General features: G+C 48.9%; 1 protein-coding gene across 1 annotated transcript in view; it reads left to right on the forward strand.

The window, feature by feature from the left end:
- The window catches only part of LOC129702496 (neural cell adhesion molecule 2-like), a gene marked incomplete at its 5' end in the record, with an annotated part of 163425 nt that overhangs the window by 39398 nt on the left and 108393 nt on the right, over positions 1-15634 (forward strand). The window contains 2 exons of the mRNA XM_055644223.1: positions 6725-6882; positions 10972-11117. Of these exons, the coding sequence (XP_055500198.1) occupies positions 6725-6882; positions 10972-11117 (304 nt within the window). The remainder of the gene's footprint in view (positions 1-6724; positions 6883-10971; positions 11118-15634) is intronic.

The following is a 15634-nucleotide window of genomic DNA, read 5'->3' on the forward strand; positions in this document are numbered from 1 at the left end:
CCCGCTGAGTTTCTCCAGCAATTTTGTGTACCTTCGATTTTCCAGCATCTGCAGTTCCTTCTTGAACACTGTACGTCTTTGGAGTTTGGGAGGAAACCGGAGATCTGGGAGAAAACCTATGCAGGTCACGGGGAGAACGTACAAACTCTATACAGACAGCACCTGTGGACAGGATCAAACCCGGGTCTCTAGCGCTATAAGCGCTGTAAGGCAGCAACTCTACCGCTGCGCCACCGTAGGCAATCAAGTTCTTTCCTGGCAAGGGATTGCTCGGATGGAGGAAGCCCATCAAACCTCCCTTCAAAGAGTGTAATGGCGGTGCAGTGGTAGAGTCGCTGCCTCACAGCGCCGGAGACCCGGGTTCAATCCCGACTACGGGAGCTGTCTGTACGGAGTATGTACGTTCTCCCCACGTTCTCCCCGTGACCTGCGTGGGTCTTCTCCGAGATCTTCGGCTTCCTCCCACACTCCAAAGACGTACAGGTTTGTAGGTTAATTGGCTTGGTACAAACGTAAAATTGTCCCTAATGTGTGTAGGATAGCATTAGTGTGCGGGGATCGCTGGTCGGTGCGGACTCGATGGGCCGAAGGGCCTGCTTCCGTGCTGCATCTCTTAACTAAACTAAAATTGCACTAACCAAACAAACACTAACATTCTAACATGGGAATTCCTGGCTTATGACTAACCATAATGGAGGAGGTACATTTGAGGAAGCATTGAGATCCTTCAAACAAATCCTTCACAGATTTTACAGCGAGCTGCCAAAGGAGGTAGTTGAGGCAGGGACTATCGCAACGTTTAAGAAACATTCAGACAGGTACATGGATAGGACAGGTTTAGAGGGATAGGGGCAAAACGCAGGCAAGTGGGACTAGTGTAGATGGGACATGTTGGCCGGTGTGGGCAAGTTGGGCCGAAGGACCTGTTTCCATACTCTAGTGACTGTATTGAGTATAGAGGTTGGGAGGCCATGTTACAGTTGTATAAGACATTGGTGAGGCCATATATAGAGGACAGTGTTCAGTTTTGGTCAGCATGTTATCGGAAAGATGTGGTCAAGCTGGAAAGGGTTCAGAGAAGATTTACCAGGATGTTGCCATGGCTCAAGGGCCTGAGCTATAGGAAGAGGTTGGACTTTATTCCCTGGAGAGCAGGAGGAGGAGGGGTGATCTTATAGAGGTGTACAGGATCATGAGGGGAATAGATAGGGTAGACACACAGAGTCTTTTGCCCAGAGTAGGGGAATCGAGGACCATAGGTTTAAGGTGAGTGCAGGTTTGTAGGTTTATTAGCTTCTGTAAATTGTCATAATGGACAATAGACAATAGGTGAAGGAGTAGGCCATTCGGCCCTTCGAGCCAGCACTGGCTGATCATCCCCAATCAGTACCCCGTTCCTGCCTTCTCTCTAGATAGATAGATAGATAGATAGATAGATAGATAGATAGATAGATAGATAGATAGATAGATAGATAGATAGATAGATAGATAGATAGATAGATAGAGAGATAGATAGAGAGATAGATAGAGAGATAAGATAGATAGAGAGATAGATAGAGAGATAGATAGATAGATAGATAGATTGATAGATAGATTGATAGATAGATTGATAGATAGATAGATAGCCTTTTATTGTCATTCAGACCGAAGTCTGAACGAAATTGCAGCAGCCATACATATATTACCATACAATAAAACAACAATAAACACATATTAACATCCACCGCAGTGAGTCCACCCAGCATCTCCTCACTGTGATGGAGGCAAAAGTCTTTGGTCTGCAGTCTCCTCCCTGCTCTTCTCCCTCTGCGCTGGGGCGATACCCCCCGGGCGATGTTAAGAACAGTCCCGCGGCTCAAACACCGCGGCCCGGGGTGGCTGAAGCTGCCGTCCACCAGTCCTGCAGATGCAGCCGCTGGGCCGCAGCCGAACCCCGGACTCAGGCCACCGCCAGAACACCGTCCCAGCCACCCTCACGTGAGTACTGTGCCGTCTTCAGCCTCGGGCTGGGCCGCCCCGACATGGGCGCTGAACCTCCCCCGGACCGGGCCGCCCCGACTTGGGCGTTGCTTCTCCCCCGGACCGGGCCGCCCCGACTTGGGCGCCGAACCTCCCCCGGGCTGCCAGCGCCGCACCTTCCCGAGCTCTATCCCCTGACTCCGCTATTTTTAAGAGCCCTATCTAGCTCTCTCTTGAAAGCATCTAGAGAACCCGCCTCCACCGCCCTCTGAGGCAGAAAATTCCACACTCACCACTCTGTGAGAAATTGTGTTTCCTCGTCTCCATTCTAAATGGTTTACTCCTTTTTCTTCAACTGTGGCCCCTGGTTCTGGACTCCCCCAACATCGGGAACATGTTTCCTGCCTTTAGCATGTCCAAACCCTTAACAATCTTATATGTTTCAATGAGATGCCCTCTCATCCTTCTAAACTCCAGAGTGTACACTCTTCTCTCAGCATATGACAGTCTCGCCATCCCGGGAATTAACCTACGCTGCACTCCCTCAATGCATCCCTCAAGGATGTCCTTCCTCAAATTAGGGGACCAAAACTTACACAATAGTGTCCCTAGTGTGTAGGATACAACTAGTGTACGGGTGATCGCAGGTCGGCACGGACTGGGTGGTTCCACGTTGTATCTCTAAATGATTAATGTATTAATAGACATAGAAGTAATTAACAATTTAATGAAGACATAACTTTAAATAATGTTTTAATTTATTTGAATGGCAAATGAAAACTTTAATTGATTCACATGCATTACTTGGCAATATACATGAATCACGTTAATAATTCATATTCATTCATTTGCACCAGTAATTATTGTGTTAATTAATTGATATCAATAATTAATCAGAAAGTAGAAAAAATAATCTAATTTAATCAGGAGACATTAATTTATTCATATTTGTATTTAGCACAATAACTGACATATCTGAAAATTAAAGTTTCAATGATGGATGTCAGTCAGGAACAATAATTGATACAAATCAGTAGCTCATATTAATTGATTTAAAACTTTAATTTATGAACATCAGGGCTTAATTATTAATGGCGGTGATTAGTATATTAATTTCCTGAATTGTAAGGTATTAGCTACAGGGAGAGTTTGAACAGACTTGGATTGTTTTCTCAGGAACACCAGAGGTTGAGGGGAAATGTAGATGTTTTTCTACTTAATATGACTTAATATGACTTATAATAGGATAGACCCAAAATCATGTGTAGGAAGGAACTGCAGATGCTGGATTAAACCGAAGATAGAAAACATAGAAAACATAGAAAATAGGTGCAGGAGTAGGCCATTCGGCCCTTTGAGCCTGCACCGCCATTCAATATGATCATGGCTGATCATCCAACTCAGTATCCTGTACCTGCCTTCTCTCCATACCCCCTGATCCCTTTAGCCACAAGGGCCTCATCTAACTCCCTCTTAAATATAGCCAATGAACTGTGGCCTCAACTACCTTCTGTGGCAGAGAATTCCAGAGATTCACCACTCTCTGTGAAAAATAGATAGACAAAGATAGACAAAAAATGCTGGAGTAACTCAGCGGGACAGGCAGCATCTCTGGAGAGAAGGAATGGGTGACGTTTCGGGTCGAGACTTTTCTTCAGACTGAATCAGGGGAGAGGGAGATACAGAGATAAGGAAACGTAAGGTGTGAAAAGGAGGCAAAGGGGATGACGATTAAGGAAGATATCGAAGAGATCAGTGTTAGCTAGAAGGTAACGACAAATCAAAGTAAATGTTTAATGTTTAATGTTTTATGTCATTCCGAACTGTCACTGTATGACGTTGTCACTTGCGAGTGGAGCACCAAGGCAAATTCCTTGTATGTGAATACTTGGCCAACAAACCTATTCATTCATTCACTCATAAAATGTAAACAAGGACAGTCAGACTTGTCGGAGAACTGGTTAAGGGGCGGGATGGAGAGAGAGGGAAAGCAAGGGTTACTTGAAGTTGGGGAAGTCAATATTCATACCGTTGGCGTCCAAGACTCTCCCACTAGCGGAAACATTCTCTCCACGTCCACTCTATCCAAGCCTTTCACTGTTCAGTCCATTGCAATGAGGGTCCCCCCTCTTTTTACTAAACTCCAGCGGGTACAGGCCCCGTGCCGTCAAAACATCTCGACCCGAAACATCGCTCATTCCTTCCATCCAGAGATGCTGCCTGTCCTGCTGAGATACTTGAAGGTAGACAAAAATGCTGGAGAAACTCAGCGGATGAGGCAGAATCTCTGGAGCGAAGGAAATAGGCGATGTTTCGGGTCGAGACCCTCCTTCAGACTGAAGAAGTGTCCCGACCCGAAACGTCACCTATTCCCGCTGAGTTTCTCCAGCATTTTTGTCCACCTTCGATTTTCCAGCATCTGCAGTTCCTTCTTAAACAAACTGCTGAGATACTCCACCATTTTGTATCTACCCTCCATATAAAATCACGAGGGGCTTCTGTAGGTAAAAGGCAAGAATTATAATATTAAAAACTCCAATACAAAACCTGAACAAAATGGTGGAAAGATGCCACAGGTCAAGCAGCAGCTGCGGAGAAAGAAGCAGAGTTAACAGAGTTAATATTAACAAGAGTGGTGGCACGTTGGAGCTGCTGCCTCACATCACCTCACAGAGACCCGTATTCGATCCTGACCTCAGGTGCTGTCTGTGTGGGAGTTTGAACACTCTCCCTGTAATCTGCGAGGGTTTTCACCGCTTGCTTTGGTTTCCATCGACATTCAGGCTTGTACGTTAATCGCCTTAGGTAAAATTGTAAATTGTCCCTAGTGTGTGGGACAATGTTATTGTACGGGGTGATTGCTGGTCGGCATGGATTCATAAGGTCATAAGGAACAGGAGTAGAATTAGGCCATTCGGCCCATCGAGTCTACTCCACCATTTAACCATGGCTGATCTATCTCTCCTTCCTAACACCATTCTCCTGCCTTCTCCCCATAACCTCTAACACACAAACTAATCAAGAAACTATCTATCTCTTAAAAAAAAATCCACCAAAGCATTCTGTGGCAAATAATTCCACAGATTCGCCACCTTCTCACTGAAGAAATTTCTCCTCATCTCCTTCCTAAAATAACGTCCTTTAATTCTGAATTTGGTGATCTCGGTCTCTGGCACTGTAAGGCAGCAAGCCTACAACTGCACCACTGTGCCACCCGTATAGAAATGTAAAATTTCTTATGTTAATGATGTTAATATGTGTTTATTGTTGTTTTATTGTATGGTATTATATGTATTATATGTATGACTGCTGCAATTTTGTTCAGACTTCTGAATGACAATAAAAGGCTATCTATCTATCTATCTAAAAACGCACACCTCCAGATTTAGGGACAGTTTCTTCAGGCAAGTGAACCATCCTCCCAACAACTAGAGGGCAATCCTGAGCTACTATCTACCTCATTGAAGACCCTCAGACTATTTTTGATTGGACTTTTAAGAATAAGAATAGAAATGAGACTCCTCCTAATAGACAAACAAGACCTATTCTTAAGGAGTTGGTCCCCATTTATTGATTTCTTGGATTCATGTGGTGACATAGTATCATAAAAACCAACAGTTTCAGGTATGGGTGAAAGATGATTTAGAATATTTTTAAAAAAACCATCTCACTGTGGCAATGGAATAATCTCCCTCCTGCTTTCCTTCTTCACTTATTCCTTATCTTTCACTTTTTCTTCATTGGTTTTTCACCCACGCTCACTAATCCAGTCTTCACTTTTCACAACCTCTTTTTCCTCTCTCCTTTCTCACTTCTCTCTTTAAAAAAAAAAGGGAAGTTGTACAGAGAATGTAATATGTTAACATCGTTTTTGTACCAATGCATTGTACTCACTTCTAATAAATAAAATATTTTTTTTTAAAAAGAATACGAATAAGGGGTAAGCCATTTAGAATAGAGATGAGGAAACACTTTTTCACACAGAGAGTTGTGAGTCTGTGGAACTCTCTGCCTCAGAGGGCGGTGGAGGCTGGTTCTCTGGATGCTTTCTAGAGAGAGCTAGATAGGGCTCTTAAAAATAGCGGAGTCAGGGGATATGGGGAGAAGGCAGGAACGGGGGTACTGATAGAAACATAGACATAGAAACATAGAAATTAGGTGCAGGAGTAGGCCATTCGGCCCTTCGAGCCTGCACCGCCATTCAATATGATCATGGCTGATCATCCAACTCAGTATCCCGTACCTGCCTTCTCTCCATACCCTCTGATCCCCTTGGCCACAAGGGCCACATCTAACTCCCTCTTAAATATAGCCAATGAACTGGCCTCAACTACCCTCTGTGGCAGAGAGTTCCAGAGATTCACCGCTCTCTGTGTGAAAAAAGTTCTCCTCATCTCGGTTTTAAAGGATTTCCCCCTTATCCTTAAGCTGTGACCCCTTGTCCTGGACTTCCCCAATTGGGGATTGGGGATGATCAGCCATGATCACATTGATTGGCGGTGCTGGCACAAAGGGCCGAATGGCCTACTCCTGCACCTATTGTCTATTATTTATTCACTTTACTGGACTTTATTTTATCTTGCACTAAACATTATTCACAATATTCCCTTAATTGTGTATCTGTACATTGTGCATGGCTGGATTGTAATCATGTGTTGTCTTTCCGCTGACTGGTTAGCACGCAACACAAAGCTTTTCACTGGAGCTCAGTACATGTGACGATGAACTAAACTCAAACCGCAAACCCCGAATCTTGTTGTTACAGGAGCGGGAGGCTGGTGGAGGATGGCGACAAATACTCGATGAGGGAAAGCACCGAGTTGACAGTGAGGGACATCGTTCGAGAAGATACGGGGCCATACAGCTGCAGAGCTAAGAACAAAGCAGGCAGCACAGAGGAAGAATTATTCCTGAAAGTCTTTGGTACGTTGCTGCTCTGTGCTGTTGTGTGTCTTGTCAGACACTGCGCGGTCCCTCACGTTGCCCTGTGACACGGAGGCGCAGCGGTAGAGTCGCTGCCCTTCAGCGCCATTGACCCGGGTTCGATCCTGACCACGGACCATCTCCCCATGACCTGCATGGGTTTTTTTCTCCAGGTGCCCTGGTTTCCTCCCACACTCCAAATACGTGCAGGTTTGTAGGTGAATTGGCTTCGGTAAAAATCGTAAACTGTGCGTAGGGTAGTGTTATTGTGCGGGGATCGCTGGTCGGCTTTTATCCGCGCTGTACCTCTAAACCAAACTAAAACTGAACTACAAGTGCTATGAGGTGGAAACAGGCCGACCTCTTACTTTTAAACTGGGGAAGAGTGAGAGGGGGAGGCAGGAGGTAGAGTGAGGGGGGGGGAGAGAGGAGGAGAGGGAGGGAGAGGGGCGAGGGGGAGGGAGAGAGAGGGAGGGAGAGAGAGGGGGAGAGAGAGGGAGAGAAGAAGAGAGAGGAGGGAGATAGAGGGAGAGAGGGTGAGAGAGGAGAAGGGGAGAGGAGAAGAAAGGGGAGGGAGAGAAGGAGAGAGGAGGAGAGAGGAGGGAGGAGGAGGAGAGAGGAGGGGGGAGAGAGGGGGGGGAGGGAGGGGGGGGGGGGGGGGAGAGAGAGAGAGGAGAGGGGGGAGAGAGAGAAGAGAGAAGAGGGGGGAGAAGGGTGAGAGAGAGGGGAGAGAGAGAAGGGGGAGGGGAGAGAGGAAGGGTGGAGATGAGAGAGAGAAAGAGGGAAATAAAGGGAGAGAGAGAGAAAGGGAAGTGGAAAAGGGAGAGAGGAAGGGAGAGGGAGAGAGAGAGAGAGAGAGGGAAAAGAGAGAGAGAGAGAGAGAGGGAAGAGAAGGGGAGAGAGAGAGAGAGAGAGAGAGGGAGGGAGAGAGAGAGAGAGAGAGAGAGAGAGAGAGAGAGAGAGAGAGAGAGAGAGAGAGAGAGAGAGAGAGAGAGAGAGAGAGAGAGAGAGAGAGAGAGAAGGGAGGGAGACATAGAAGGGGAGAGGGAGCGGGAGAAGAGGGAGGGAGAGAGAGAGGGAGAGAGGAGGAGAGGAGGAGAGGAGAGAGAGGGGGAGAGAGAGGGAGGAGAGAGAGAGGGAAGATAGATAGAGAGGAAAGAGAGATAGGGATAGATAGATAGATAGATAGATAGATAGATAGATAGATAGATAGAGAAGGGGGAGAGAGGAGAGAGAGAGTGGAGAGAGAGAGGGGGGAGAGAGAGGGGAGAGAGAGGGGAGGGGAGTGAGGGGGGAGAGAGGAAAGACAGAGAGAGAGAGGGGAGAGAGGAGGGAGGGAAGAGGGAGAGGGAGAGAGAGAGAGAGAGAGAAGAAGGGAGAGAGAGAGGGATTGACAATGTGTTTTACCCTCCACCTCATTAAACAGTGTCCATGCTGAGCCGTTTGAACGTCCCAGCTGAGAATGAAATGACATTAGTCCACGGAGAGTCAGCGTGAGCAGCAGATTATGATGTCGGCCTGATCTGTCACCCTCTGTGTGCCGTCTCTAGTGAAAACAAAATCTTCAGAGCCTCCGTGAGGAGCTGCCAACGTTGGAAATGAATATGCCACCTCATTTATTTCTCCCCTCAAGTCACATCACATCTCAGTCACGTTCCTTGGACGAATTATCTCTGCATTTCTAATGCTGGGTGTTATTTTAATTCATTCCTAACTCTCTCTCAGTGCATAAAATCACAAGAGGAATAGATCAGGGAGATGCACGGGGTCTTTTGCACAGAGTGGGGAATCGAGGACCAGAGGACATAGGTTCAAGGCGAAGGGGGAAAAGATTTAATAGGAAGCACAAGGTTAATTCACGGGACTGTCGTATGCTGAGCGAATGGAGCGGCTGGGCTTGTATACTCTGGAATTTAGAAGGATGAGAGGGAATCTTATTGAAACATTTCAGATTATTAAGGGTTTGGACACGCTGGAAGCAGAAAACAAGTTCCCGATGTTGGGCGATGTCCAGAACCAGGGGCCACAGTTTAAGAATAAGGGGTAAGCCATTTGGAACGGAGACGAGGAAACACAGAGAGTTGTGAGACTGGAATTCTGTAACACAGAGGGCGGTGACCAGTTCTCTGGATACTTTCAAGAGAGAGCTAGGTAGGGCTCTTAAAGATAGCAGTCAGGTGATATGGGGAGAAGGCACGAATGGGGTACTGATTGGGGATGATCAGCCATGATCACATTGAATGGCGGTGCTGGCTCGAAGGGCCGAATTCCTACTCCTACACCCATTGTCTATTGTCTAATCCGAGAGGTAACTTTTTCCACACAAAGGGTGGTGGGTGTATGGAATGAGCTGCCTGAGGAGGTAGTTGAGGCTGAGTTGAGGACTACCCCATGGTTTAAGAAACAGTTAGACAGGTACGGGGTAGGACAGGTTTGGAGGGATATGGACCAAGCGCAGGCAGGTGGGATGAGTGTAGCTGGGACAATGTTGGCCGATGTGGGCAAGTTGGGCCTGTAGGGCCTGTTTCCACACTGTACCAGTCCATGACTCTCGAACAACAAGAATCTTTGAAGTACAGAAGGTCATAAGGTCATAAATGATAGGACCAGAATTAGGCCATTCGGCCCATCGAGTCTAACTCCGCCATTCAGTCATGGCTGATCTATCTCTCCCTCCTAACTCAATTTTCCTGCCTTCCCCACACAGCCTCTGACACCCGTACTAATCTAGAATCTATCTATCTCTGCTGTAAAACTATCCATCGCCTTGGCCTCCACATACAGCTTAGCAAAGCTATCACCATACCTAAAACACAATCCCCCCCATTTGTGAAGAAGTTGCCCCTCAGATTACCACCAGGGGGCGCCGCATGATTGGCAGCCCGGCCAACAGTCTGTACGTTTTTGCGTCTTTTTTTTTATTTTTAGTGTGTTAAAAGTTTGTGTAAATGTTCCCCAGTTTGTTTTATGTGGGGGGAGGGGGGTCGGGGGAAACTTTTTTTCAGTTTCTCACCTTGCCGGAGATGGCGTCTCCGGTAACTCTGCAGCCTACCATCAATGGAGCTGGAGGCCTTCGTCGGACTGACTTTGAGCCGCACCGCGGGGCGGGGACTTAACATCGGAGCTGATCCCTCGCCTGGGATCGCTCCAACTGCGGCCTGAGGACTTTGCCATCGCGAGCTCGCAGTCTCGGGAGAGGCCGATGTCGGGAGCTCCAATGACGCAGAGGTTCGACCAGCCCCAACCCGGAGTCCGATCGCTGGCGCGGGGGAGCTGACATCCCCCCCGATGCAGGAGCTGATCGCCCCGATCGGGAGGCCCCGACCGCCACCGGCTACGGGAGTCAAGATCGTCCCGTCAACAGGGAGCTCGAGGCCCCCGACCGCGGGAGAACAAAGGGAAGAGATTGAACTTTTTTTCCGCCTTCCATCACAGTGAGGAATGTGGAGGAGTCACTGTGGTGGATGTTTATGTTAAAATGTGTTTTGTGTGATGCGTTGCTTTTTATTTGTATGACTGTGTGGCAAATGAAATTCCTTGTATGTAGCAAAAAAAAATACTTGGCTAATAAAGTATTATTGTGATTGTGGTTATTCAATCTTTCCTCACCTGAAAATGGGATAATTTAGTTTAGTTTATGTTAGAGATACCAGATTCAGATTCAGATTTTATTGTCAATGTGCAGTGTACAGTACAGAGACAACGAAATGCAGTTAGCATCTGCCTGGAAGAGCGAACATAGAATATGAGCAATAAATAAATAAGATACAGTGTGGAAACAGGCCCTTCGGCCCACTGATTCTGTGCCGACCACCACACTAACACTACCCTGCACACACTGGGGACAATTTACACTTACACCAAAGCCAATTGACCTACACACCTGCACGTCCTTGGAGTGCGGGAGGGAACCGGAGCGCCCGGAGAAAGCCCACGCGGGTCGCAGGGGAGAGCGCGCAGACTCCGTTCGGACAGCACCCCGTAGCCGGGATGGAACCCGGTGGGGGGGGGGGTCTCTGGCGCTGCGAGGCAGTGCAGCCATAAAGAAACCATGTACTATAGTTGTTCCTCCTCCTTCACGCTCCGCAGTGCGACCACGTATAACTTTCCTGGAGAACAAGACCGCCACGGAGAACGGACAAGTGGAGATTACCTGCGACGCAGACGGGGAACCGACTCCTGCAATCTTCTGGAGGAGGTTGAGCAATGGAAGCAATTTTCTTGAAGGAGCGAAGGTACGAAATCTATAATTACGGCCCGAGTCTCCCAATTTGTGAAGATAATAGAGCATAACTGGAGATCTGTTTAAAGGCTTGTGTTCTAGCTGTACGCCAATAAAGCTCTAAATTGCCAATTTACTTTTTAATAGCTGCCGTGCTCTGTGCTTGAGGAGCAAGGCTTTCACAGTGCCGATATCGTGGGGAGATCGGGCCTACCAGCATTTGTATGTGGAGTGGTTATTGATTCGTAAAACATAACTTCGTAACTTGGGAATTCCCAACTTAGTTACAAAGAGAGAAGCACTCATTTAAGTGCCTCAATAAGTGAGTTCGGTATTCCGTAAAATCGCAAGGAATCATGGGATTTGTCACTCGCGATAAAGAAAAAAACGAACGACGCGCTGACTGTATAAACTGTGTATAAGTTCTTATCTTTATTCATGATTTACGTGTAAAAATATATTTAATCTGAGGAACGGGGGTGCCAGGTAGCGGGAGAGCAGGGTGTAACAGCGAGAGGGGGGGAAGACAGGGGGTGGGGGTGAGACTGGACCGGCGGATGGACATTCTCGGCAGCTGCGCGCACACAGACCCACGGATTCATCCGCAGCCCCCGGGTCCCCAGCGCCGCGAGCGCTGCCGAACCGCCACTGGACATATGACCTGGGCATGTGCAGTCGGAATACCGAACTCGCTTATTTTGCTGCTCTTTATTTAGTGTCGTTTATTGTCATGTCCATAGGTTCACGTGATAGGCGCCGAATTAGGCCATTCGGCCCATCGAGTCTACTCCACCATTCAATCATGGCCGTTTTATCTCTCCCTCCTAACCCCATTTTCCTGCCTTACCCACATAACCCCTGCACCGAGTTTTTGTTGCGTGCCAACCAGTCAGCGGAAAGACTATACATGATCACAATCGTGCCATTTACAGTGTGCGGAAACATGATTAAGGGAATAATGCAAGGTAACGCCCGATCAAAGATAGTCCGAGGGTCTCCAATGAGGTAGAAGGTAGCTCATGCCTGCTCTATTGTTGGTGGGAAAGTGCAGTTACCTGATACATCTGGGATAAAATTCCAGATAGACACAAAAAGCTGGAGTAATTCAACGGATCAGGCAGTTTCTCCGGAGAAAAGGAATGGGTGACGTTTTCAGACCCTTCAGACTGGGAGTCAGAGAAAAGGGGAACAAGAGATATAGAAGGCACACGGAACTAATGAAAAAGAGAGACTCGTAGAGTGATAAAATGATACAGTGTGGAAACAGGCCCTTCGGCCCAACTTGTCTACACCGGCCAACATGTCCCAGCTACACTAGTCCCACCTGCCCCGTGCGTGGTCCATATCCCTCCAAACCCGTCCTATCCATGTACCTGCGTGAGAAAAAACTGCAGATGCTGGATAAAATCGAAGGTGGACACAAAACGCTGGAGTAACTCAGCGGGCGAGGCAGCATCTATGGACAGAAGGAATGGGTGACGTTTCGGGTCAGTCTGAAGAAGGGTCTCGACCCGAAACGTCACCCATTCCTTCTTTCCATAGACGCTGCCTCCCGCTGAGTTTCTCCAGCATTTTGTGTCTACCTGGCCATGTACCTGTCCAACTGCAAAAAGCAATGATGATCATGGAGAGGTGGAGCCCACAATGGTCCATTGTTGCCTGTAGGGCAGGTGATAACGAGTTAAGTTATATAGTCCCTGAATCTGGAGGTGTGTATTTTTACACTTCTCTTCCTCTTGGGAGAGGGGAGAGGGGAGAAGATTAATTGCCGTCTTTACCTGGTTAGTTGTCGAAAGAATATTATTTGATAAGATGGTGTTGAGGGAGATCTGAGAGGTGAATTTAAGAGAATTTTAGACAAGTGCAGGGATAGGCAGAGAACAGAGGTATGTATTACATGGAGGCAAGCGAGATTGCATTAATAGTTACGTTAACAATCTGAAGAAGGATTCCGACCCTTCACCTATCCGTGTCCTCCAGAGATGCTGCCTGACCCATTGAGTTCCTCCAGCACTTTGTATTCTATGCAAGATTCCAGCATCTGCATTTCCTTGTGCCTCCGGCCTCCAGAGACGCTGCCTGACCCACAAAGAATCAGAAACAGATCCAAAAATAAGAACTAAAAATCTTCCAAGCCGTAGGGATAATAATATATTTATGATGCCATTTCAGTTTCTGTACTAACAATCCCAGCTCCAATATGTAATTTCTTCTGGGAATCACAGAGAGAGAGAGAGGGGGGAGGGAAGAGGGAGAGGGAGAGGGAGAGGGGGAGGGAGAGGGAGGAGAGGAGAGGGAGAGGGAGAGGAGAGAGAGGGAGAGGGAGAATGGGGGGGGGAGAGAGAGAGAGAGAGAGGGAGAGAGAGAGAGAGAGAGAGAGAGAGAGAGAGAGAGAGAGAGGAGAGAGAGAGAGAGAGAGGGAGAGGGGGGGGGGGGAGAGAAGGAGAGAGGGAGAGGGAGGGGGGAGGGAGAGAGGGCGGAGGGAGAGAGAGAGGAGAGAGAGAGAGGGAGAGGAGAGAGAGGGAGGGAGAGGGAGGGAGAGAGGGAGAGGGGGGGAGAGAGAGAGGGGGGGAGAGAGGGAGAGAGAGAGGGAGGGGGGGGGAGAGGGAGAGGAGAGAGGGAGAGAGGGAGGGGGGGGGGGAGAGATAGGGGGGGGGGGAGGGGGGGGAGAGTTTGGGAGAGAGAGGGGGGGAGTGAGGGAGAGAGAGCAAGGGAGAGGGAGTGAGAGTTGGAGAAAGAGAGGGAGAGGGAGAGGGAGAAATGGGGAGAGGGAGAGGGAGAAAGAACATGGGGGGGAGAGGGAGAGGGAGAACATGGGGGGGGGAGAGGGGGAGAGAGAAGGGGGGGGGGGAGAGAGGGAGAGGGAGAAAATGGGGGGGGGGGGGGGGGGGGGGGGAGAGGGAGAAAATGGGGGGAGGAGGGAGAGGGAGAAAATGGGGGGAGGGGGGGAGAGGGAGAAAAGGGGGGGGGGGGGGGGAGGGGGGGAGGGAGAGAGGGAGAAAATGGGGGGGGAGAGGGAGAGAAATGGGGGGGAGGGGAGAGGAGAAAATGGGGGGGGAGAGAGAGAGGAGAGGAAGAAAATGGGGGGGGAGAGGGAGAGGGAGAGGGGAGGGGGGGAGGGGGAAAGGGAGAGGGGAGAGGGAAAGGAGAAATGGAGAGATGGGAAGAGAAAGAGAAGAGAGAGACGCAGAAGAGAGAGAGCGCGGAGAGACAGAGAGAGACAGAGAGAGAGGCGGCGAAGGAGACGGAGAGAGAGACAGGGAGAGATGGAGAAGGAGATGGAGAGAGAGAGGCGGAGAGAAAGGGAGAGTGAGAGGGAGAGAGAGAGACAGGGGGGAGAGCAAGGAGAGGAAGAGAGGAGAGGCAAAGAGAGATCTGTAAGTGGGAAAGACTCTATATAGTCCTTTCCACAAAATATATCTCCTGCAATCGTGTTGAATGTATTGGGCCTGACAAAGCTCTCTCCCCCCCACCCCCACACGCCCTTGATCTGAGGTGAAGCTCACCAGGAATGTTTCGTGCGGGATTGGTGTCTGGATATCGTTCCACAGTAGCAAGGTAGATCTGGTCTTGCGGCATAGGTCAATATTCAGCAAAGACGTTTTTTGAGCCACTTGCCTAAAGAAGAGTCCTGACCCGAAACGTCGCCTATTTATGTTCTCCAGAGATGCTGCCTGAGCCAGCAGAGTCATTCCAGAACTTTGCGTCCTTATTTGAGCTGTGGGAGTGGGAGGGTGGCGGAGAAGTCTCAAGACCCCGAGAAATCCCAGCATCGTTGGAAAACTTGCCACAGAGAAGGAGGACTATTCAGTCTGTCACCTGGGTCCTGATAAACCCCTTGCAAGTCTGAATCCTACCTTCTATATCCTGATCCATTGCCTGCCAGTCCTGATGCCTACTGGCAAAAAGCAAACTCCTAAAAGAACTCTGAAGAAGGGTTTCGGCCCGAAACGTTGCCCATTTCCTTCGCTCCATAGATGCTGCTGCACCCGCTGAGTTTCTCTAGCTTTTTTGTGTAAACTCCTAAAAGAACTCAGCAGCTAAAGGAATGGTCAACATATTCCCCGAGGATTGTCCGTGGATTGTCACCTTGTCGTGGTGGAGAAGCTTGTGTGGTCCTGAGATCCTGAGATCGATGCCGTCTGGAGCGATGCTCCTGGTAGGGCCACCCATGGCGGTAAGGTCGAGGTGGGGGAGGTCTCTGACAAAGAGCAATCCAACCAAGACCTCAACGGTGGAACAGGCGGAGGACGATGGCTGACCTTAGTGGAGCTAACGTCACAACGGCTGGGAAGGCGGATGAAGACTGCGGCAAAAAAGGGTCTCCGGTCGTCTTGGACTCCGTGCCACTGGATCCCGACCCAGATCTGTCAAGGACCGTGGGGTGGCTGTCTGTGCACCAGTCTCCCCACGTTAAACAAAGTCACGCACAGGCGCCCTCCACATAGGGAATCCACCTAACACCCTGGCTGCAGCCGGTCCCACACAATTTGAGCCGCCTTTCCTCGACACCCTTCATCTCCCTCCGAG

The sequence above is a fragment of the Leucoraja erinacea genome, chromosome 13 (assembly GCF_028641065.1).
Source record: "Leucoraja erinacea ecotype New England chromosome 13, Leri_hhj_1, whole genome shotgun sequence".
NCBI lineage: Eukaryota > Metazoa > Chordata > Chondrichthyes > Rajiformes > Rajidae > Leucoraja > Leucoraja erinaceus.